Genomic DNA, 21,702 nt, shown 5'->3' on the forward strand with positions numbered 1-21,702 from the left:
TTCCTCCAGAGGTAGCACATCATTTCTCTCTCACTGCTTTCAAGGTGTTTTTCTTTGTCTTCAGTTTTCAGAAGTTTGCCTATGAGATGCCTTGGTGTGCGTTTCTTTTAGTTATCTTGTTTGGAGTTAACTCAGCGTTCTGAGTCTATAGGTTTATTCTGTTGCCAAATTTGAGATGTTTTCAGCCATTATTTCTTTGAATACTTTATGCTCCTTCCTCTTTTTCCTCTCTTTCCAGAATCCCAATGACACAAATGTTAGACTATTTGTTATAATGGATTATACACAGATTCCTGAGGATCTGTTCATTTTTTCAGCCTATTTTTTCTCTGATGTTCAGATTACGTAGTTTCTATTGTTATATCTATTATTTTTTTTTAACTACGATTTTCTAAAAATGTAAATGAGAAATAAAGTAAGTTCGATGGGGTCTATACTTCTGTGGCTGATTCTGGTGTAAGAGTATTCAGAAGTTTAATCCACAATGAATTTGTGTATACTTGGTCTGCTGTTTAACATGCTTGAACCATTCAAAAAAATCACCTTTACTAAAATTTATAATTGCAGTTTATATTGTTCAAGGGAATTTAATGAAGCTAGTGATCTATGTCAAATGCTCAAGGAATGTTGGTTTTCTATCTTATTTATTAATGAATAATAATAGCCAGTATTTCACTGGGTGCTTACTCTGTGCCAGGCCCCGTTCTAAGAGCTTTATATGATCTGACTCATTGAACATGAAAATGACCTTATGAAGTGGATCCTAATATGCTCCTATTTTGCAGAGGAGGAAACTGAGGTACAGAGAGCTTGAGTAACTTATCCAAGGACACACAGCTATTAAGGGGGAAGGATTCAAATCCCAGTAGTCTAGCCTCAGAGTCCACATGCCTAATCACTACATAGTAATGGCTCACAGTATATGTTTTATTAGATATGTTCACTAGATATGAGACATATGACTTTTACACTGAACATGAAACAAAGTAAAATAGCACCAAATCCCCTCGTAAGTTATTAGAGTTGTCAACAATTAGAGCATCTTCACTCAAAAAGCTGCCTCCCAGTACTCAGTAGCATCAGCTAACAAGGGCCACCCACACTCCTCTAACCAGCTAACACAGTGGTTCTCAACCTCGGTTGGGAAGCTTTAAACATGCTGATGCCCAGGCCCCACGCTTAGAGAGTCTGATTTAATTGTCTGGGATGTGGCCTGAATACCAGAATCTTTAAGAGCTCCCAGCAGATTCTAATACGCAGCTGGGGGTGAGAACCACTTTTGGAACAACTCCACTGCTTTCTAACTCCTCGCACCCCTAGAATCTAGTCCACCTTTTGTCAGATTCTGGCGGAATCATTTCCCTGATTCAAAATCTGGGTCGGCTTCTGGCACTTCACAACTAGAGACTTCAGTCCGATTCTCAGGGCCCTCCCGACTTCTACTGAATTTTGCCACTTCACATCTCCAGGGCCCAGGCATGGTCTGTGGTCGATACTTTACCAATGTTTACTAAATTCATATTTGAACACCAGCCTTGGTTTTTCCTCATAAGTATACTTGGGGTTAATCATACATACCTTTCATCATTCCTTTTATTCAATAAATATTGACTGCATGGCAATTATATACCAGACTACAAATACAATAATGGATAAGACCAACAGATGAACACCTCTGCCTTCATGGAACTTACGTTTGATTGGGGGCGGGGGTGGAGTTGGAGGAAACAAATAATAAACAAATGAATAAAATTTAGTATAAAGATGAGAAGATGACAAGTACTATGGAGGAAAATGAAGCAGAAGAGGGAGACAGAGCGTGATGGGGTGGGGGGACCATTTCAGATAAGGTGGTCAGGGAAGCCCTGGATGATCAGGCGAGCAGGTACCCTATATTAAGCAGAGACCCAAGGACAGTGAGCGAGTGGACCCCCTGGGTATGAGAAGGAAGCATTCCAAGGGGAAGGAAAAGCCAAGTGCAATGGCTCTGAGCCAGAAGCAAGCAAGACGTGGCTTAGAGTCGTCAAGGGACTGGGGAGCAGAGGTGCGATCAGAAGGCCAGCCAGCGACTAGCCAGCAAAGGATCTTGAAACGCTGAATGAGGACTCTGAATGATGAGAGCAGCCATTGCAGGGACTGAAGCAGAGTGATGGATTCTGCTGTCATTATTTCAATAACAGATTGACTGAGATATAATTTACATAGCACACAATTCATCCATTTAAAGTGAACAGGTCAGTAGTTTTTGATACACTTACAAAGTTCTGTAGCCATTACTACAATAGATTTTAGAAATTTTTCATCAGCCTAAAAATGAACCCCACACCTATTAACAGTCACTCTCAATCTCCCTCCAACCTCCAAAGCCCTAGATAACCACGGATCTACCTTTTGTCTCTATAGATTCGCCTATTCTGGGCATTTCATATAAATGGACTCATACAATATGTGGTTCTTTGTGTCTGGCTTCTTTCACTTAGCATCATTTTGTTCAAGGTTTACTCATGTTGTAGCATGCATCACTACTTCGCTCCTCTTTATGGCCAAATAATGTTCCACTGTATGAATATACTGCATTTTATTTATCCATTCATCACTTGATGGACATTTGAGTTGTTTTCACTTTTTGGCTATTATGAATAACGCTGCTATGAACATCTGTGTGCAAATTTTGTGTGGACATGTCTTCAAATCTCCAAGAGAAGAAGAGAAAGAAGCTGTTGTTGGTAATGAATGAGATGGTGGAATATTTCTCAATATGTGAGAGGAACAGCCATGAGGAAACACAGATAAGTTTATGTTGTACTATATGGCATTTAAGTAACATTTAATCCCAGAGAGTGAAAGCTATTCCCTGTGTCAATTTTCTTTAACTCTTCGTTACAACATGGAGAGAGTCTCAGTTGGGTGTTAGTAGCCCTTTAACACCTCATCACTTGGTAACTCCCTTTGTAAAACCCAGAGAAGACTTTAGGGCCAGAGACTCGACATTTTGCTGCAATTGGACAGCAGTGGTTTATTTTAATTTTATTTATTCTTATAATTACTATTGACTTAGGGCAAGTGATTTCCTTTTTCTTAACTAAAGCCCGTGATTTTAAAACAATCCTCCTTTTAAGTTAAATCTATTGATGTTTACAGTGTGAAAAGACTCAATGAAAAATACTAAGTAACTCCTAGTGCTGAGAATGTATGGTTATGGCAAAATTCCAAAACTTGGATGCAAAGATCTGAAATTTGGGAAGCCAAGAGATGGCAAGAGAAAGGGCCAGAAAGAGGTGCAGTACTCACTTCCTATCCAGGTCATCCTGCTATGTTTCCCATAAACCCCTAGGGCCAGTTATTTCCCAATGGACCCTTTGCAGGCTGTGATGAAACTTTCCCGGTTGGGGACCTGACCTTGAGCCAGCCCAACAGTCAATTTCATCAAAGGTTCTAGCCAGGTTAGTTAGCATCAGACAGCCTTGGATGGATGGCGAGGCCCTGCAAGGGAGCACTTTGGACATTTGGGGCCTGGGTGTGGGAGGATGGGGAAAACTATTCCTGGGGATTTGGACCAGCTAACGTCACAGAAACTCAGGTCCATTCCCCAAAGCCCGAGTGGAGGCAGCTAGGACCAGGATACACTGTACCCAGCGCCCCGGACTGGCTCCCTTGTTCTGGAATCAGCTAAAAGATTAAGAGTACAAAGATCTTCTATTAGAGCAGAGGTTTCAATCTGGTGGCTCAAATGTAATAATAATAATAATAACATTAATAATAGCAAGCACATATACTGCACTTACTATGTGCCGGGCACTATTTGCAACACTTTACATATATTAACTTATGTAATCCTTAAATCCATTTCATTACCTTATTGAGTCTGTGGCCCTGCATCAGACAAAGCTACATTCAAATTCTGGCTGTTCCACTCGTTTGTTAAGCAACCCTGAGCAAGACATTTAATTCCATTGGGCCTCAGTTTCCTTATCTGAAATGAGAAGAAGAATTGAATGTTAACTCAGGGACGTTGGGAGAATGAACAGGCGAGGATGTAGCATGATACTTGCACACAGTAAGTGTTCAACAATTAATTATTATTCTGCTTGTGGCAGATTTTATTTTCCAAGGAGAGCACCAGTATGTATCGTCCATCTTATATGTGTGTCCCATGTTCCTCTTACAATGCAATTAACCTTCTTCCCACTGAGAGTTGGAGCCCTATGTCCCTGCCTTTTCAAAGTGGATGGGGGCTTGTGATGCACCAACCAACAGAAGATGGCAGAATGGATGCGCTGTGATTTCCAAGGTTAAGCCATAAAGAGGCTACGGCTTCTGCCTGGTTCCCTTACTCTTGGGACTCTCACCTTGAAACCCAACTGCCATATTTGAAGTTCAAACTCCACCAGGAAGAAAAAGCACACAGAGAGAAACCAAGATTCCCAACAAGCCGCCAGCGATAACTAACTAGCATTTGAGTGAATGAGCCTTCAGATGATTCCAATCCCTTGCCTTTGAGTCTTTCAGCTGAGGCTCCAGACACGGAAGGTCAAAGACATCCCTGTGTTGCCCTGTCTAAATTTCTGACCCCCATAATCCACAAGCATAACAAATGGTTGTTTTATGCCATTACGTTTTGGAGCAATTTGTCACAGCGATAGGTAACTGTTACCACCACTACTACTTCTCTCATCTGGAGAAGAGCTTCTTATGGGAAGAAAAGTCTGTCTGCAAGACATGAGGCCTCTAGCTGGATGACTTAGAATGTGACAGGGGGAAAGGTGGCTCCAAGGCTGGACCCATTATCTCCCTGTCTTTGTTTCCTCCCCCTTTACACTGAAAAGGAATTAGAGTGTGGGAGGTAATTCTTAAAGAACTTCCACAGTCAATGGATGGTATGAATACCATTTATTTTCATTCCCATTGGCATGCCCATTGGACAGATGAGGAAATTACGTCTCAGACAGACAAAGACATTTGTCCCAGGTCCCACAGCCAGTGCATGATAGAGCTGAAACTCCAGTGATACACATCGCTACCCCTCTTTTTAATAGGCAAATAACAATCTCTGTGAAGTGTGCATGTATATAGATAGAGACACAGATTGAATATAGTCATCAGTCCAGTTATTAAGGGTTTGCTATGTGCCCAGCACTGTGCTGGGCACTTGCATGAATGATTTGAGTCCTACCTAGTACTTCAACCGCATGTCCTACCTGCCTTCCCCTCAACCATTGGGTGCCACCCTCTTTGTGACCTTCTTCCTGCTCCTTGAACATACCAAGTTCTTTGCACTGACTGCTCCCTCTGACTTCATCTCTCTTTCTCCCTCCTTCCCCAACATCACTTCACAGTGGCCAGCTTCTTCTCACTCAGGTCTCAAGTCAAACGCTGCCTCCTCAGAGGGGCCTCCACGACTACCTAATCTAATAAAATGCAGACTTCCTCAACTCTACAACACTCACTCTGTTCAAAATCCCCAGAGCTCTTTCCTTCACAGCATGATTCACCATTTGAAATTATTCCTTACTAGATGGAGCTCCATGAGAAGCAGGAGTCCAACCTGTACCCTGCACAGCCCCTGGGACATAGCAGGGGTTCAATAATTACTGAAGAATCGAACATGCTTTAAATCATTGTATTTTATTCTTACGAACATCGACCAAAATCGTGCATATCATGCCCTCAACAAGTATGAATTGAGCACGTCCTAGGTACCAGGCATCATTCTAGGGGTTGAAACTATGGCAGCAATCAAATGAAACAGAAGTCTCTGCTTTCATTTTGGTAGCGCTAATAACGAGAGGCACAAGTTAAATGTACAGCACGTCACATGGCACTCAGTGCTACGATGAAAAATAAAGCAGTGAGCGGAGAGGGAGTATGAGGGGCATGCTGGCACCAGCTTTCCACTTGGCCTGCACAGAAGGGACTCTCGGTGCCTCCCCCCAGCCCCTCACTGAGCCCCACACCACGGTCAGCATCTTTCAGTGTGACATTTTGGTTGAGGCCTGGGCAGCTCCAAGAGCAACACTGGCTTTGAAGCGAGTCCCAGCAGGTGGGGCTCAGGCTGGGGTTGGGATAAGTCACCCCTTGAGATGCCCTGGAGGCAGGGGTCAAGCAGCTTGGCCTTGCAGGGCCTTTCCTCACCACAGGGAGTAGGGCAGGCCCTGGACTCCCCTGGCCTGGAGCTGCAATAACTCTGGATTCTGGGCCTTCCCCTAACCCCCTCTATCCCGGGCAGAGAGCGCAGGTTTACAAACACCAGGAGGCCTTTGATCGGCACCAAACCCCCAGGGTTCTGACTGTTTTTTGTTCCAAGCTCCAGGCCAGGACCCTACTCAGCTTTGCCTCCAGCAGGGAAGACTGTGGGTAGGTGGTGGTGGTGGTGGTGTGTGTGTGTGTGTTTGGCATAGTGGGAGGAAGGCTCATGTGGCTTCTTGGTTTTCAACAAGCAGGCTGGGCTTGCATGAGGGAATTCAACTCAATAAATGTTTACAGAGCACCCACTAGCTTCCAGGCACCAATACAGAAACCAGGGCTGGAGTGACAGAGCAAACACTGCCCTCTGCCCACAGACCAGACAAGAAGCAAAGGAGCAAGTGAATATAACTGATAGCAGGTGCTCGTGAATGGGAAGGATACAAAGCTGGGGAGGCGGGTGGGGAGGGCTGGGCAGGGGTGTTACCTTCTACACAGGGTGCTCCTGGAAGACAAGGTGCTGTTTGGCAGACATTGGAAGGAAGCAAAGGAGGTGGCCATGTAAAGATGTATGAGGAAGTGTGGCAGGCAAAGGGAACAGCAAGTGCAAAGGCCCTGAGACAGAAACATGACCACCTGCTGGAAGAACCATGTGGCTGACCCTAAGCGAGAAGAGGTGGTCAGAAAGGTAAGAGTGTTAGGGTGGGGGCAGATGGTTCTTTGCCCCAAGGGAGGTGGAAACACTGGAGTGTTTTGAACAGAGGAATGAGATGACCTGAACTGAGCCGGAATAGGATTTCCCAGGCCGCTGTGTGGAAAACAGAATGTGGGGGATGAGGCAGAAGCAGGGAATTTGGGGAGGGGACAGCTGGAATGGTTCAAGCAAAAGATCACATGGTCTAAGCCAGAAGAATAGCTGTGAGGGGTACCAAGTGGTAGGTTCTGATCCTATATTCATAAGCTCTTTGTTGACGTGTAACAGACATACAGAAAGGTACACTTGTCATAAACGTGCATGCAGTTGGATGAAGTTTTACAACCAAATCCACCCATGTAACCAGCACCAAGCTTGAGAAATAGAACTTACCCCTCCTCCCAGAAGCCCCCAGAACCCTGTTCCACGTCTCTACCCCTCCCCCAAGGGTAGCCATTGTTCCAGCTTCCTGATTGTATCTCAAGAGTAAAGCCAGCAGGATTTGCTGCTAGGTTGGGTCGGGGCGTGGGGGTGAAAGAGAGGAGTCAAGGGGAGTCATTTCCTATGAGGAGAAGCTGGGTGAGAGCAGAGACCAAGGGCTGGAACCAGGAGTTTGTTTTTGAACAGGCTGCACTTTGACATACTTGTGTGACCCCTGGAAAAGATACAGACCATCTTATCTGGGGATTGCAAATTCAAATGTCTACAGGGACAAGTAGCATAAGGGTGAAAAGGTCTGAGAGTAAGAAATATTTCACTCTCTTATTAACTCCATAATGGGAAGAAAAGCAAGACAAGCATGATGGTAAATGGTGACTGGCAGCTGGCCGCGGTCAAGGGGCAACAGGAGAAGGTGGGGGTTGGGGTGAACTGGCAAGAACAAGCCCCCCTCTAAAAGGGGAGGTGTTGGAACGGGGGTCCAGGGTGGCTGGGTCTCCTGACAACGTTTCGAGAGAAGCCAGATATCTGGGTGTTTATATGAAACCATCCCAATCGTTTTCCACTGGCAACCAAAAAACAAACGCTACAATGGGCCCAACAAAAATGTCCACCAGTCTGATCCAGACCAGATCCTTCATTTGACAGACGGGGAAACTGAGGCCCAGAGCAGTCTGGGATTCTTCCCAAATTCAAAGAGGAAGTTGGTGGCAGAGATTAGCCAGGCCTTGAATAGGCTGAATCTCAGTCCAGTGGTCTTGCCTTGTGGTCCCTGGAAAGAAGGCGCTGGAGCCTGCCTGTCCTTACTCCCTCACTTTGACTTAAACAGAGAGGCCTGCACTGCCCCATGTGCCCCAGCCTGACCCAGAGAGGAACAAGATGCCATGCAACAAGCATGGCTTTGGAGGACTGGGCTCTGCAACCGTTTTGGTTAGGAATGTTTTTGGCTTCAAATGATAGGAAACGTGATCAACTGCAGTTCCAGCTTTAAAGATGTTTACCTATGCACGTATAAGTCAAGGAAAAGAGCTTGGGGGTCTGATGTCACTAAAGACAGGCATACTCTGCCCACCTCTCCACTCCATCATCTCATTGATTCTTCAAGGGTGGCCTTGTGGTCTCAGGATAGCTGCTGAACCTCTGCTTATCACCACTGCATTTAAAGGCAGGAACTGGTGATGGGGGTGTGTTTCAGTCATAGCTTAGAGAGAATTCTCACACCCCTCTCACCTTCTGTAAGAAGTAAAATCTTCCCCCAAAGCAAACTTTGCAGATTTTCTCTTATGTCTTATTGGCCAGAAAAAGGCCACATGCCCACCCCTCTACCAGGGACCAATCTGAGCTTCCCGAGATGAAGCCATCTGCACCTAATAAACACCTGGACAATCAAGGCTCTGTCCAAAAGGAATAAGGGGAGTGGCTTTTGGTAGCCAACAGACAATGCCTGGCACTACCTCTACCATTTACAGGCTAATGACTCTGGGCAAAGTGCTTAGCCTCTGTGAGCCTCAGCTTCCTCATCTGTGAAATGGGTAGAGCAAATAACTATTGTTTCTGCCCTCCTGGCATCCATTTCCTGATTTTCCTTCAGGCTGTGGTCTCAGATCATCGGGGAACTTGCTCTAAACGCACAGTCTCAGCCCAGTCCCAGCCCTTCTGATTCAGACACATTAGGGTTGGGGCCAGACAATATGCACAAATGATGTTGTATTATAACGGCCAGTTTGTTGGTCTCTAAAAATAGTAGCAATATAAATTATCTAATAACAACAGCTAATTGTTACAATGTGCCAAGCACTGATTTCATTAATGCTTGTTGAGGGGGTGTTGATGTCTGACCTGGTTCCTCTTGAAGGAAGCCCCAGGTGCAGGTGTGGTCAGCAGGCAGCCTCCATCTGCCTCCCCTTCAGAGTAGCCTCATGCAAGCTCAATTCCTTCCAGGGTGGCCCGCCCATGTCTGGGTGACGTGGGGTTATGAAAGCCTGGACATCTCGGTGCACCCTGGGACATCTCTGCAGGACCACTGTAGCTGCAGAGCCTCGGTGGGGCCAGGGCTGTTTTGGGTCTGCCTCACAGCCCCACTTCTCCCTCTGCCCTCCCATACTTCCTTCCATTCCCTTATATGGAGGCCTCAGTAAACACCCTCCACACTAAACTGCATCGCAGAGTCTGCTTCCTGGGGATTCTTACCCACGACTGTGCTCCCAGCAGCTCCATGTGGTAGACACCACTGTTAGTCCCTTTTACAGATGGGGACACTGAGGCTCAGAGAGGGCAGTGAGGGGGTCCCAAGCCATGCAGCTGGTGAGCAAGGAGACATGGGATGGAAGCCATCAAACTTGTAAGAGGGAAGTGGCATACTCTGGCTTTAAAAGGGTGTCTGGCTGCTGAGTGAGGAAGAACTTAGGGGACCAGGGCAGAAGCAGGGGGAGCAGTGGGGAAATCATTGACTGCAGCAGTACTGGGAGAGGCTGGGGGCACTCCAGGGTGGTGGTGGGAACTTCCTCATCACTATAGCTCCTTCAGGTTCCGGCACAGAGCCAGACACAGCCAACGTGCTCAGTAAATGCCTCGTGAGTGAGTGAAGAAGTGAGAACAGATGACAAAATCAAGACAGAAGGGAACTAGCTGTCCCCATGGCTGGCCTGTCCCGCTCACTAGGATCCCGAGTGATGAGCACGGAGCCCACCACGTCTGGATGCTCAGCTAAGGTGCTGAGTGAATAAATGAACAAGTTCGAGGGAGGGAGGGAGGGAGAGAGGAAGACAGAAAGAAAAGCGAGGAAGGCGAACAAAGAAGGGGTAGGAGAGGAGGAAGCGGAGGAGAGGACTGAAAGGGGAGGAAGTTTCTTTTTAACTTCTTTCCACCGAGAATGAGGGTAACTTGCGACCTCTGCTGGCAAAGGAGAGCCACTCCACTGGATTGGGGAAAGGAGAATTCAGCCCTCATAGAGTTGTGGGGCCCTGAATTCAGGGCACAAGAGGAAATTCTCAGTTCCCAAAAAGAGGGCTGGGGCAGGCCTCTGTAAGGACGTGGGTGCTCACAGTCAGGGGCTCTGTCAGTCAGTGACAGACGGTTAGGACTTGGGCGGGGCAAGAGAAGCATTTGCCTAGGGAACAAACTCAAGGTCGGCCCTAAAATTCTGTAACTGAGACAAATATTTTAATGCAATATTAAAAAAAAAAAAAATCAAACTAGCAAACTATGGCCCTCAAGCCAGCTACCTGTTTTTGTAAATAAAACTGTATTGGAGGCAGGATCATGATTCAGGTTGACTTCCTCAGTTACAGCAAAGGTTGTACCTCTCTTGCTTCACTAACACAGGTGTTCCCACACCCCATCGGCTGGCTTGTCTCGTTTAACGAGAAGCACATGCCCATATGGAGCACTCACTAGGCCAGACTCGGGGAACTCCATTCTGTGGCCTGTGGACTGGCCACAAGAGTTCTTTTAAATGTTCCAGGAGATATGGACCTGTGTCCTTTTCAGTGTTGCATCACATTCCCCTGGCTCTACCATTCATTAGTGGTGTGATCTTGGGCAAGACTGAATTTCTCTGTGCCTCAGTTGTCTCCTCTGTAAGATGGGTCAATGCATGCAAAGAACTTAGAAACTGCTCAATAAAGTTAACTGCTGTTAAAAATGCTGGTTTGAATCCCAGCTCTGTCACTTATTGTGACCCTAAGATGTGATGCTTTGCATTGTTGAGAGTATTTCCTCATCTGTAATATGGGGGACATAAGTCCCATCCTGGAGGGTTCCAGTGGGAATCGCACATTACTGCTAGTGCCTTTGGCTCAATGCAAAGCACAGGCTGTCCCCACGTGGACGTGGAGGGCTCCTTAGCTCTCTGTGAGACAGTGACCTGGGAAAGGAATCCACTGCTCACCTGGGAAAGCTTGTCAATCCTGATTTCCCAGCCTGGGTCACAGGCTGAATAGGAAGACAAATACTCCTCCTGGGAACACATATGAAGCCTCTCCAGTCTGCAGTCTCTCCTCTCCCCCTCAATACATGCAGAGATCATTTTTGCTTCCCTACTGTAGCTGCTACCCGCACGGCCCCGGCTGCCATGTCACACGGACCAGTGGGTGCCACTTGGTTTGCAGGATGCTAGCCAACACTTCCACCTCAGGCTACCATCATCCAGGTTCAAACTTCTCCCTTGTTTCTTGCCTCCACCCTGGCCCCTTATAGTCCTTTTCCTACCAGTGTAATCCTTTCACAACATAAACCAGACGTCTCCTTGTTTAAAGCATCCTGAGTTGCATTAAGAATAAAACCCAAGCTTGTTACAAGGCCCCGTGTGATCTGACGCTTACCCACCTTTCCCATCTCATTTCCTGCTCCCCCTCCTTGCTGTCAACCAGCCACACCAGCCTCACTGTCCCTCAGAGGTGTTCCTCCTTTACCCACTTTGTACATGATGCGCCTTCCCCCATTTCCTGGTTCTCCTTTTTAGTCTTAGTTCCAATGTCACCTTATCAGAGGCTTTCTCTGAACACTCCTCCCTTCCCCTCTTCTCAAGGGCACTCAGGCTCTCAGCATCCTTTACAGCCCTCATCACTGTCTGACACTCTCTTAGGTACTTCATTTCCCCTCTGTATCTCCAGTGCCTGGCACACAGGCAGCGCTGGGTACCTGTTGACTTAATGCCCGCAGACACCATTCTCCCCGAGAGGTAGATATTAGTCTTATTAGCTTTATAGGACATGAGGAATGAGCCCTCAGTCATGTTGAGAATATTCATTGAAAAAAATGTGGTCAGATCCTGTGGGCTTGGAATTCTTTGAAAATAATGTACTGTAATGCCAAAACATTCTAATTATGTAAAGACATGTCATACCCAGCATCTCATTTCTTAAAGGATCAGTGGAAAGTCTATGGGCTTTGGAGACAGGGAAAAGTACCCCCTTGCTACCTGAGACATCTTGGACAAGTTCCCCCTTTTTGAGCCCATTTCTCCATCTATCACATGGGGACAATATCAAACTTAGTGTCATTTAAGATCCAGTGTGGAAACTCCTGGCACAATGCCTGATGTGTAGTAACGAAGCAATGATGTCCGTTCTCCTCTCTACTAATCACCACTACCCAGGAAGGAAGTTTTCACTCATTCCTGGGTATCTCCACAGGCAGGGTGATGACTGCAGTGAACGAAACCGACACAGTCTGAGTCTCACCAGAATGTTCGCTCCACAAGAGCAGTGCTTGTCCATCTTGCTCATCACTGCACCTGGTACCCAATACAGCGCCAGGCACACAAAAGGCACTCAAAATACTGACTTGCTAGTTGGAGCTTACAAGGAGGAAAGGCATTTTATTATACCCTCTTCTCTCCCAACACACACACCCTCTCTGGCAAAAGAAACTGCGGCCGGGCAAGGTTAAGTGTGAGGTATTTCGTGGCACTTTGCATCTTAATTCAGTTTCCTGTACCCTCCCTTAAACCAGGTTTTATTGAACTTCAGCCATTCCTAAGGTACTTCACTATTTTTGCTCAGTCTACTTAACTGCCTTTGATATAAATGAATTTACTTTTTTTACCTACAGAACCCGAGAGGAACTTTACACCAATCACTTGTCTAAATTAGAAAATAGCCATAAAAACAGAGTAACAAAGATAAAAAGTCTTATACAAAACTACATAAATTTCAGTTGCCTGAAAGCTATGGGCCTGCTGTTTTTTAATTTAAAATTTTTAAAGAAGAGAAATTGGAGTTAAGCAGCATTTTCATCTTTTTTTTCACCATGACCCTCAAAACGAAATGTATTTTACATAAAAACCTAGTACATACCCTTATCTATATCTACATTTGAAACAAGTTTCATAGAGCAATACTTACAATACTACAGGTAATGCACTCTGGTATTTTCTAATCTCTAATTCCATTTCTTGTCTAAAATGCTGGTTGTATCCCACTCTATTGGTTTCATGAGTATGTCATGAACACAACAACAAAAAAATGCTGGGTTAGAGGGCTGACAAAAACATACTGTCACCAGCTGAGACTTTTTGTCCTTGTCTTACCAGAAGGACTGAAAGGGAGTAACATTCTCAGTACGTGGTTCAGTGTTTGGTAACACCATGGCCTTGAATCTGAGGTACACAAGTCACAACTGCAGAGAAAGCCTGTCTGAGATTTATTCTGAATACCCAGTTCTGCCAGGACAGGTCTTATGTACACAGTAAGCTCTTGAGAACAGTCGAGTGCAGACGATAATGCCACTTATCAAGCATGATCACAGGGAGCACTTACAAATATCTCACCACCTTTATTTAGGTTGAATCTCATATTCATAGCATCCCTTCAAATTCACTGGGAAGTGAATAGCTTAACTGTCTGGAGTTGTCACACACATTCTTCTACCCAACCATGGACCTCTTTCTCCCTCTCAGGCGCACTTCATCTAGTTTTTTTAGCACTGGCCTGGCCTTTTTGGAGGAGGCGGAGTAACTCTGCAGAAAGGCTTCAAACACAGTCTCAGTGTTGGGATGGGTACTAAGGAAGGCTTTCTCTAACACGTACAGGTCAACTCCCTTATCTTCCGGAAGTCCTGAAATGAAACTCAGCCCAAAGTCGATGAGCACGATGTTCAGCTGTTCCAAGGGGGGTTTCAGGAGCATGTTGGAGGTGGTGAGATCACCATGAATGAGGTCTTCATCGTGCATTCGAGCCAAAACTTGCCCAATTGTCTTGGCTAAGCCGAGGAGACTCTGGGGAGATTTTTCAGCCTCCATGGTGGATTCAATATAATCTCGAACTGTCACTGAGCCTTCAATTTCCTCCATGAATAAACAGTTGGAAGCATAGTCCACAAAAAAGACAACCGGGGCAGATATCCCTGCAACCAAGACATAAGCAGTTACTGAACTAGAATCTTCTTCCTCCTTTTTTTAATGGTAAGCTTAATTTTCAAAGACTGAGCCAGTTTTTTTACAGTGCGAATCTGTGTACTTCAGGGAAAAGATTTAGAAACGCTGCAGAATGGCACAACTTAACTCCTCTGGAAGTTTCCCCTGCAGGGCTGTGCTTAGACCACCCCACGGTTACGGTCAACAGTGCCAAAGCTCCCTCCTCCTTTCCACCCTTTATGACTGGACTTCATTTGTCATAATACTTATTCCCTAAAATACAAAACAAAGAGCCACACGGATAAGCACAGCCCAGTCAGAGCAGTTTCTATCTGACAAGGACACCAGCAAGAGGCCAAGCGGCATTTTGGTTTAGAGATTCATCTTTACAGACAGGAAAGACAACTTCAAATTCCAGCTCCCTTCCTTGTAGCTGTATAACTTTAAAGTCACATTAATTTTTCTAGCCTCCATGTCTGCTTCTATAACATGAAAATAAACTTCTAATAATTCAATGACTTCGCTGAATGTGAAGATTCAATGAATCTTTATTTAATGTCAATCACGCTTGAGACACTTCTAGATATTGGACACAAATTAGTAGGGAAACAAGAGGAAACAAAACAGCCATGATCCCTGCTTAATAGAACTTAGATCCTGGAGAGGATGAAAAGAGAAAATATGAACACATAAATAACTTCATTAAATCCAAGCAAGGGCATAGACCTGTCTGCTTGTTCGCTACTGAATTTCCTCCAGATCCCTCAGCACTTAATGTCTTGGAGCACAGTAGATGCCTAAAAAATACCAATGAAATATAAGAGTGGAAAAACCAGTGTTTCTGAGTCAGAGGGATATGAGCTAAGAGCCTGGCTGGGTCGCTTACCAGCTTTGTAACTTTGGACAAGTTACTTCTCTCTGAGCGTGTTTCTCATCTGAGGACAAGGTTTATGGTGATGGTTCATGTTTTAATGAAAAAATAAACAACTGAATGAAATCTAATGTTTGTGGTGCGCTAGAATCAGTCATATGTTCCGACATAATACATGGCATACATATCTCATCTAATGGTCACGACATTCCTAAGAAATAGACATTGTTACAATCACTTCCCTTTACAGGTGAGGAAACAGGCTGAGGTTCTATAACTTTACTGAAAGGCTACATATGAAGCAGGGTAGTCAGTATTTGAACTCAGAGAGCCTCGCTCCTGGGCAAGTTAATTACATCTGCTTCTTCAAAGTAATATATGAAAAGACAATGTTGGAAAATTGCGAAGGTACCAATGGGGAAGCTGAGGCTCAGGGCAGTTAAGTGACACATTAAGCAAGAGTGGCAGAGCCAGGAATTGAACCAGGCACAGTGGCTCCAGGACAAACACTCACTGCTGCAAGGCCAAGCAGCTTCTTAAGAACTAATGAATGATGAAAAGATACATGCACCCCAATGTTCATAGCAGCACTATTTACAATAGCAAAGACATGGAAACAACCTAAATGTCCACTGACAGATGACTAGATAAAGCAGCTGTGGTATACACACACACACACACACACACACACACACACACACACACACACACACACACACGAATACTACTCAGCCATAAAAAAGAATAAAATAATGCCATTTGCAACAGCATGGATGGCCCTACAGATCGTCATTCTAAGTTAAGCCAGAAAGAGAAATAAAAATATCATATATCACTTATATATGGACTCTTAAAAAAAAAAAAAGACACAAATGAACTTATTTGCAAAAGATAAACAGACTCAGACAGAAAGCAAACTTACGGTTACGGGGGTAGGGGGTAGGCAGGGATGGACTGGGAGTTCGAAATTTGCAGATACTACTACTTACAGAATAGATAAACAACAAGTTTATACTATATAGCACAGGGAACTGTATTCAGGACCCAGTGGTGGCCTATAATAATAAGGAATATGAAAACGAATATATGTATGTATATGGATAACTGAAACATACTGTACACCACAAATTTACACAACATTGTAAACTGGCTATACTTCAATTTAAAAAAATAATGAATCAAAAGGATAGAAGGATGACATTTCTTAACGTAAGGCCACGCAGAAAGTACAAATGGAGAAACTGAGGCAAATCGCGGCTCGCAGCGCAGGGGAGCCTCTCACCCGCGTCGTCCCGGGCCCAGAGCCTCGGGGGTCCCCCCACACCCCCAAACCTGGCCGCCTCACCTGCGCGGCGGCAGCGGAGCAGCGCCCGGGCCTCCTGCACCGTCCGTCGCCGGCCGAGCCGCGCCTCCAGCGCCGGGTGCCGGTAGCCCTTGGGGAAGCGGTGCTTCATCACGGCCGCACGGCCCTGGAAGCGGCCGCGGAACACGCGTGCCTCGGCGCCCTGCTTCACCAGCTCCAGGCCGCTCAAAAAGCGGCTGTTCCGCTCCCGGGCCGCGGCCAGTGCCTCAGCCTCGGGCGCCGGCTCTTCGTTCAGCTCAGCCGCAGTAGCGTCCGCCGCCGCCATTTTTGAGCTTCCGCGCCACCGCTCGGAGCTCCTCGGCTCTCTCCGGAAACTGTCGGCGCTGCTTCGGCTCGCTCCGGAAATCCTCGGACCTCTCCGGCTACTCGAACCTCGACACTTCCGCCTTATGGAAGTGGTTCCGCCTCCCAACCTTGAGGCTCTTCTTGAAGCCCGTGGCCTGGCTTCCCAGCTCCTCGGCCATCTCCTTAACCCCTCAGCAACTCTCGATAAGCCCCTCTTCCCACTCCTCTGTTCTTTCTGGAAGCCATTGGTGACTCTCGCGGTCGGCTTTGACGGCCCCGCCTCCCAACTCTTCGGCTATTGCCGGAAAGCTTCATTGCCTCTCGCGAAAAATGTTCGGAATCGGCTTTCCTCTGGAGTCTTTCTAGATCCCGGGAAGTTGCACTCCACAGGAGTTCTCTTTTGGGAACTCATCGTCCCTGGACTCCTGAATTCCCTCCAAAAGGGGCTCACACTAGTCGGAGTCCGGTGTGGCATGTGTCCGACATCGTCTTTAGAGCTAGGATAATAATAGCTACCGTTTACTGAGTGCATTCAGGAAGAATAAGGTTAAATGATGAAAACCCATCTTACAGAAAAAAAAAAAAACTGAGAGTCAGAGAAAGTGGTGGGATATGAGGCTGAGGAGGAGGAAGTGGGATCAGGAAAAGTTTTCCAGAGGAGACAGAACCCACCCAGAGTTGGGAGTGATTTGCAAATTTTTACTGTTTGTTTTAATAGCAAGCTAATACAGGCTATGACAAATTCTTACAATACACAATTTTACACACGTGAAAAATTAAAGAACACCTGTCCCTGTCACCAATCTGCCCCACCAGCAATCATCATATGAAGTTGTTTTCCAGATTTTTTTATTGTTGTTATATGTGTACTGTCACACATAGGGGAGCCAGCCTCCAGTTCCTGTCACACTGTGTGATGCAGCAACAAACATTATTTCTCTAAGTTTCAGATTAATCATCTTTAGAAAGAGGATAATTAGTTTAACTTTAGCATTGTTCATTATGCTTAAATAAGATGTTGCTTTTGAGGGGCCCAGTGGATTGCATACACTATTCATGTGTTCATTTTCCTTCCCCCATCATTGGTACCCTGTTTGAAATGATGAAGAAAGGCCCTTTGGTCTGAGGGTTGCTATGACACCAACCCTCAGCTCCACAGGCACTGCATTTCATTCATACACAGGGCAGGTCACCTTTTCAAACATGAGACTCTTTATGTTGGCATAATGTGGTTTCCAGCAACTTTCATCAGCCCAGCCTACTTGAAGTTCACCCAGAACCAATTCTATTTATCGTGCCCAATTTCCCAAGTTTGTAATTTCATTATCATAATTGTTAGTGTCCACCCGGTCATCTCCATGGTTACCAAATCTGCCTGAACCCCTCTGTCTGGCTGTTAGCATAACTGGCACGTCTTGCGTCCTTCCACTGACCCTAGCTGGGGCTATGTTGTATAGTAAATCTCTTCTCTGTCATCAAGGGTTTTGTAGTTAATAGATATTGTTTAGTGATCTTTAGGTCCATGTGGCCTCTATACTCTGTTAGCCTCCAAACAATGATGAAGACCTTTGCTGACATATTCCTGGCACCTACAAGGCTAATTACCCATTCATAAATCTTGACTTAGGAATGCACTTCCTGATTCTAAGCATGTACCCCTATATCCTAGGTCAACTATAAAATTGTCTCAATGGCCCCTCGAAGTTTCAGAGTACAGCTGCAAATGCTGCTGGATTGCTGTCCACCTGATCCTTCCCTGTAAGTTACCCTATAATAAATTGAACCATTGATTATATGGAGCTTCCTGTCTCATTTTTCATTCTCAAGATACCTTCCTTCTCAGTTCGATGAACACTTTTCATTCCCTCTTACCTCCTATACCCTCCTTTGGAAAATCCACTGTGCAAACATATTCACAGCCCCAGGCTTGCTATGGCCAGACTAGTTCTGGCTTCTGTGGTAGGAAACTAGTTTAAAACCTTTCAGTGGCTCCCCATTGTGCTTCAGATAAAGACCCATGAGGTCCTCCATGGGGCCCTATGTCCCTCTTCCAGATTCATCTTCCACCAAACCCTTTTTTGCTCTCTGATCTTCAAACACATTTGCCTTCTCTCAGTCTCTCACTCTTGCCACGCTCCTTCTTGCCACTGGGCCTTTGCACCTGCTATTTCCCATGTTAGAAGTGCTCTTCCCTCCCCTTGTTGCCTAGATCCATCTAGGCATCCTTCCATTCTCAGCTCAAATGTCACTTCCTCAGGGAAGTCCTCTCTGACTTTTCATAGGAGGGAAAGCCCAATCTTTGTAATTCCTGGTGTCCCTCAATCTCTCTTCTTTTGCATTGCTTTTTTGTTTATTTGTATGACTATTTGATTAGTGGCAGGACTTAGTTCCTCACAGGCTGTTGATCTGAGGGCCTTAATTCCTTCCTGCCTATTGCCTGCAGGCCACCCTCAATTCTGGCCATGTGGGCCTCTCCATCGGGCAGCTCACAACACAGCAGATAGCTTTGTCAGAGTGAGTGAGTAAGAGATCAGGAGAGGATGAGCAAGGTGGAAATCACCATCTTTTATAACCTGATCTCTAGAAGGACAATCACTTTTGCTGTATTCTGTTTGTTAGAAATGAGTCACCAGGTCCTGCCTCCCCTCAAGGGAAGTCATTTCCAAAGATGTCTACCAAAAGGCCTGATTAGAACTTTTCCTTTCCCATTTGGGGCAACCAGTGAAGAAGGATTCTCTATTCTCTAGGGTAGACAGAACCTAACAGCAGTCACGCAAACATCCTCATGACTTAAGGCAAATCACAGAGATCAACAAAGACTGCATGCCCTTTTTCATCATATAATTTCTACACGTTATCTCAGGAATGGAACAGCCCTGGCTTTTCTGTACCAGGTCTCCGTGACAATTCCAGATACTCACCTGAAGGAGTAATTGTCACATGGCAAAGATCAAGAGGCATTCTTGGGCCCTTCTCCATACCAGAAAGGCAGTAGAGCATGACAGAGAAGAGCCTGGTGTTTCCCATAAGCTTGATACTAGAGTGTATCCTTGAGCACTACTGATTTTATTTGTTTATTATGCAGGCAAGTTACTTCACCTCCCGTTGCCTCAGTTTCCTCATCCATAAAATGGATAAATTCTAATAATCCCAATCTCATTAGGCAGTTGTAAATACATGTAAGGTGCTTAAATCAATCATCCCTCAATAGTTTAAAACTACTGTTTCTGATTACTATTGTGGCATAACAATTTACTCTAAAACTTTGCAATTTAAAACAACCATTTAATTATATTTATGGAATTTGTGAGTCAGGGCTTCAGATTGGGAACAGTAGGGATGGCTTGTCTCTGTTCCACAATGCCTGGGACCGCAGTTGGAAAGATCTGAGGGATGGGGGCCAGAATCATCTGAAGGCTGGTTCTGAAGCCAGTGCTGGCACGGCTTAAAGGCTGGGACCACTCACTGGAGCAGCCACACATGACCTCTCTGTGTGCCTTGGGCTTCCTTACAGCATGGTGGCCTCAGTGTGGTCAGACTTCTTAGAGGCTCAGGGTTCTGGGTGCCAATGTCCCAGTGACTCAGCCTTAGAAGTCATACAGTGCCACTCTGTGTAACCTACTGGCCAGAGCAGTCACAAGCCCACCTAGATTTCAAGGGAAGGAACAAAAAATTTTGAAGCCAGATTTTCAAACTGCCCCAGCTATTATTACTTTCAGAACTGGACATGGGTCCCCTGGCTCAGAAGGCCGTGTCAATGCTGTCTTCATTGCTGAGATGCGTATCTGTGTCTGTGGCACCCGATTTCTGCTAGGTGAGGGCATGGCTACTCATGCATGTGAATGAATGTGTCTACTTGTGAATACACAGTGAGAGGTTGGATAAGCCATGTGAGTGCTAAGTCTGTATATGTGTTTTTGCCTAAGAGTGAAAATTAGCGGGGGTGTCCCCAGCCTGGCTCCTTTCCAGAAGTCCAAGCTCTTATATCTAACTGCCCATCTGTTTCCACATGGATGCCTCATGAGCACCTTAGACGTCACACAGCCAAAACAGAACTCCAGATCTCCTTTCCTGCCCCAAGCTGCTCCTCTCCCAGTCTGTTGGTGCTTATCCAGTCTGTCTCTGATCTGCTAACTTTTCTCCATCCTCACTACTATCACCAGAGTCCACATCAACTTCACCTCTCACCTTGCAACAGCCTCCCAAGTGGTCTCCCTAGTTTCACCCTTGCTCCCTAAATAACCTGCTAGAACTCCCCAATTATTTCTGTGTCCACTGGAAAAAAATCACATGCTGACCCTGGCCTCCTAAGAATTTCAATAATCTGGCCTTTAACAACCCCTCCCTCAGGCTCCATCTCCCTCCACCCTCCCTCTCAGCCCTGTGCTCCAGATGCTATGACTTCCTTTCTGTTCTTTATGCTCCACAAGCTCCTTCCTGCAGGACTTTTTGCCTTTGGTCTTTCTTTTTAAGACCTCAGCTTAAAAATCCCCTGCTCAGAGCAGCCTTCCCAGAGACAGCTCCCCAACCCCTGAAACTCCCTGCTTCCAGCTAAAGCAACCACCTGTGCCTGCCTGACCCATCACCCTAGCTCAATTCTCTGCCTGGCCTGTGTCATTGGTATTTCTCTTAGTTATTTATCTTCTTCCCCCATCAGAAAATAAACTCCACAAGAACAGAAATATCGGTCTGTCTGGTTCTCCCAGCCCATCCTCAAGGCCTAGGACAGTGCCTGAGGGCACATGGGAGGTGTCCAAACGTGAGTGTCCAATGAATGGATGATGAATTCTTGGGAGAGTGAGCAGCTGAAGTGTGTATGTGTGAGTCAGTGTAGACGCATGAGTGTCTGTGTGTGTGTACACAAGCTGGCTGGAGAGACCAGACTAGCGTGGACTGCAGTGATGGGGGGGGGGGTCTCCTTCCTGCTGGGAGGATGGCTTGTGGGGGTCCTCCCTCAAGGGATAACAGTGGGTGGGGTTCCCCCCACGGGGAGGAGGGTGGGCGGGGTCCCA

General features: G+C 45.9%; 2 protein-coding genes across 3 annotated transcripts in view; both read right to left on the bottom strand.

Annotated features, from left to right (window-relative positions):
* The window catches only part of SLC13A3 (solute carrier family 13 member 3), a 90,720-nt gene extending 74,192 nt beyond the window's left edge, over nucleotides 1-16,528 (bottom strand). Inside the window, exon 1 of one of the 2 annotated variants that reach the window (XM_074347360.1) lies at nucleotides 16,388-16,528. Coding sequence is in view for 1 of the 2 variants with exons in the window: in XM_074347359.1 (XP_074203460.1) it covers nucleotides 3,856-3,879 (24 nt within the window). In the remaining variant the exon portion in view is untranslated. Of the gene's footprint in view, nucleotides 1-3,855; nucleotides 3,974-16,387 lie in introns of those variants that run through there. The other variant, XM_074347359.1, reaches the window with a different exon arrangement.
* TP53RK (TP53 regulating kinase) lies at nucleotides 13,576-16,713 on the bottom strand. Its single transcript, XM_010958639.3, has 2 exons — nucleotides 16,388-16,713; nucleotides 13,576-14,161 (listed from the first exon to the last, which is right to left on the bottom strand). The coding sequence occupies exons 1-2, from the start codon at nucleotides 16,668-16,670 to the stop codon at nucleotides 13,683-13,685; spliced, it is 762 nt and encodes a 253-aa protein (XP_010956941.2). The 5' UTR covers nucleotides 16,671-16,713; the 3' UTR covers nucleotides 13,576-13,682.
* Nucleotides 16,714-21,702: the final 4,989 nt, after the last annotated feature.

This window comes from Camelus bactrianus, chromosome 19, assembly GCF_048773025.1.
Source record: "Camelus bactrianus isolate YW-2024 breed Bactrian camel chromosome 19, ASM4877302v1, whole genome shotgun sequence".
NCBI classification, from domain to species: Eukaryota; Metazoa; Chordata; class Mammalia; order Artiodactyla; family Camelidae; genus Camelus; species Camelus bactrianus.

Coding starts and splice junctions, on each gene's coding strand:
- TP53RK (XM_010958639.3), bottom strand. CDS start 16,670: ATGGCGGCGGCGGACGCTACTGCGGCTGAGCTGAACGAAGAGCCGGCG. Junction 14,162..16,387: donor GCTCCGCTGCCGCCGCGCAG/GTGAGGCGGCCA, acceptor TCTTGGTTGCAG/GGATATCTGCCCCGGTTGTC.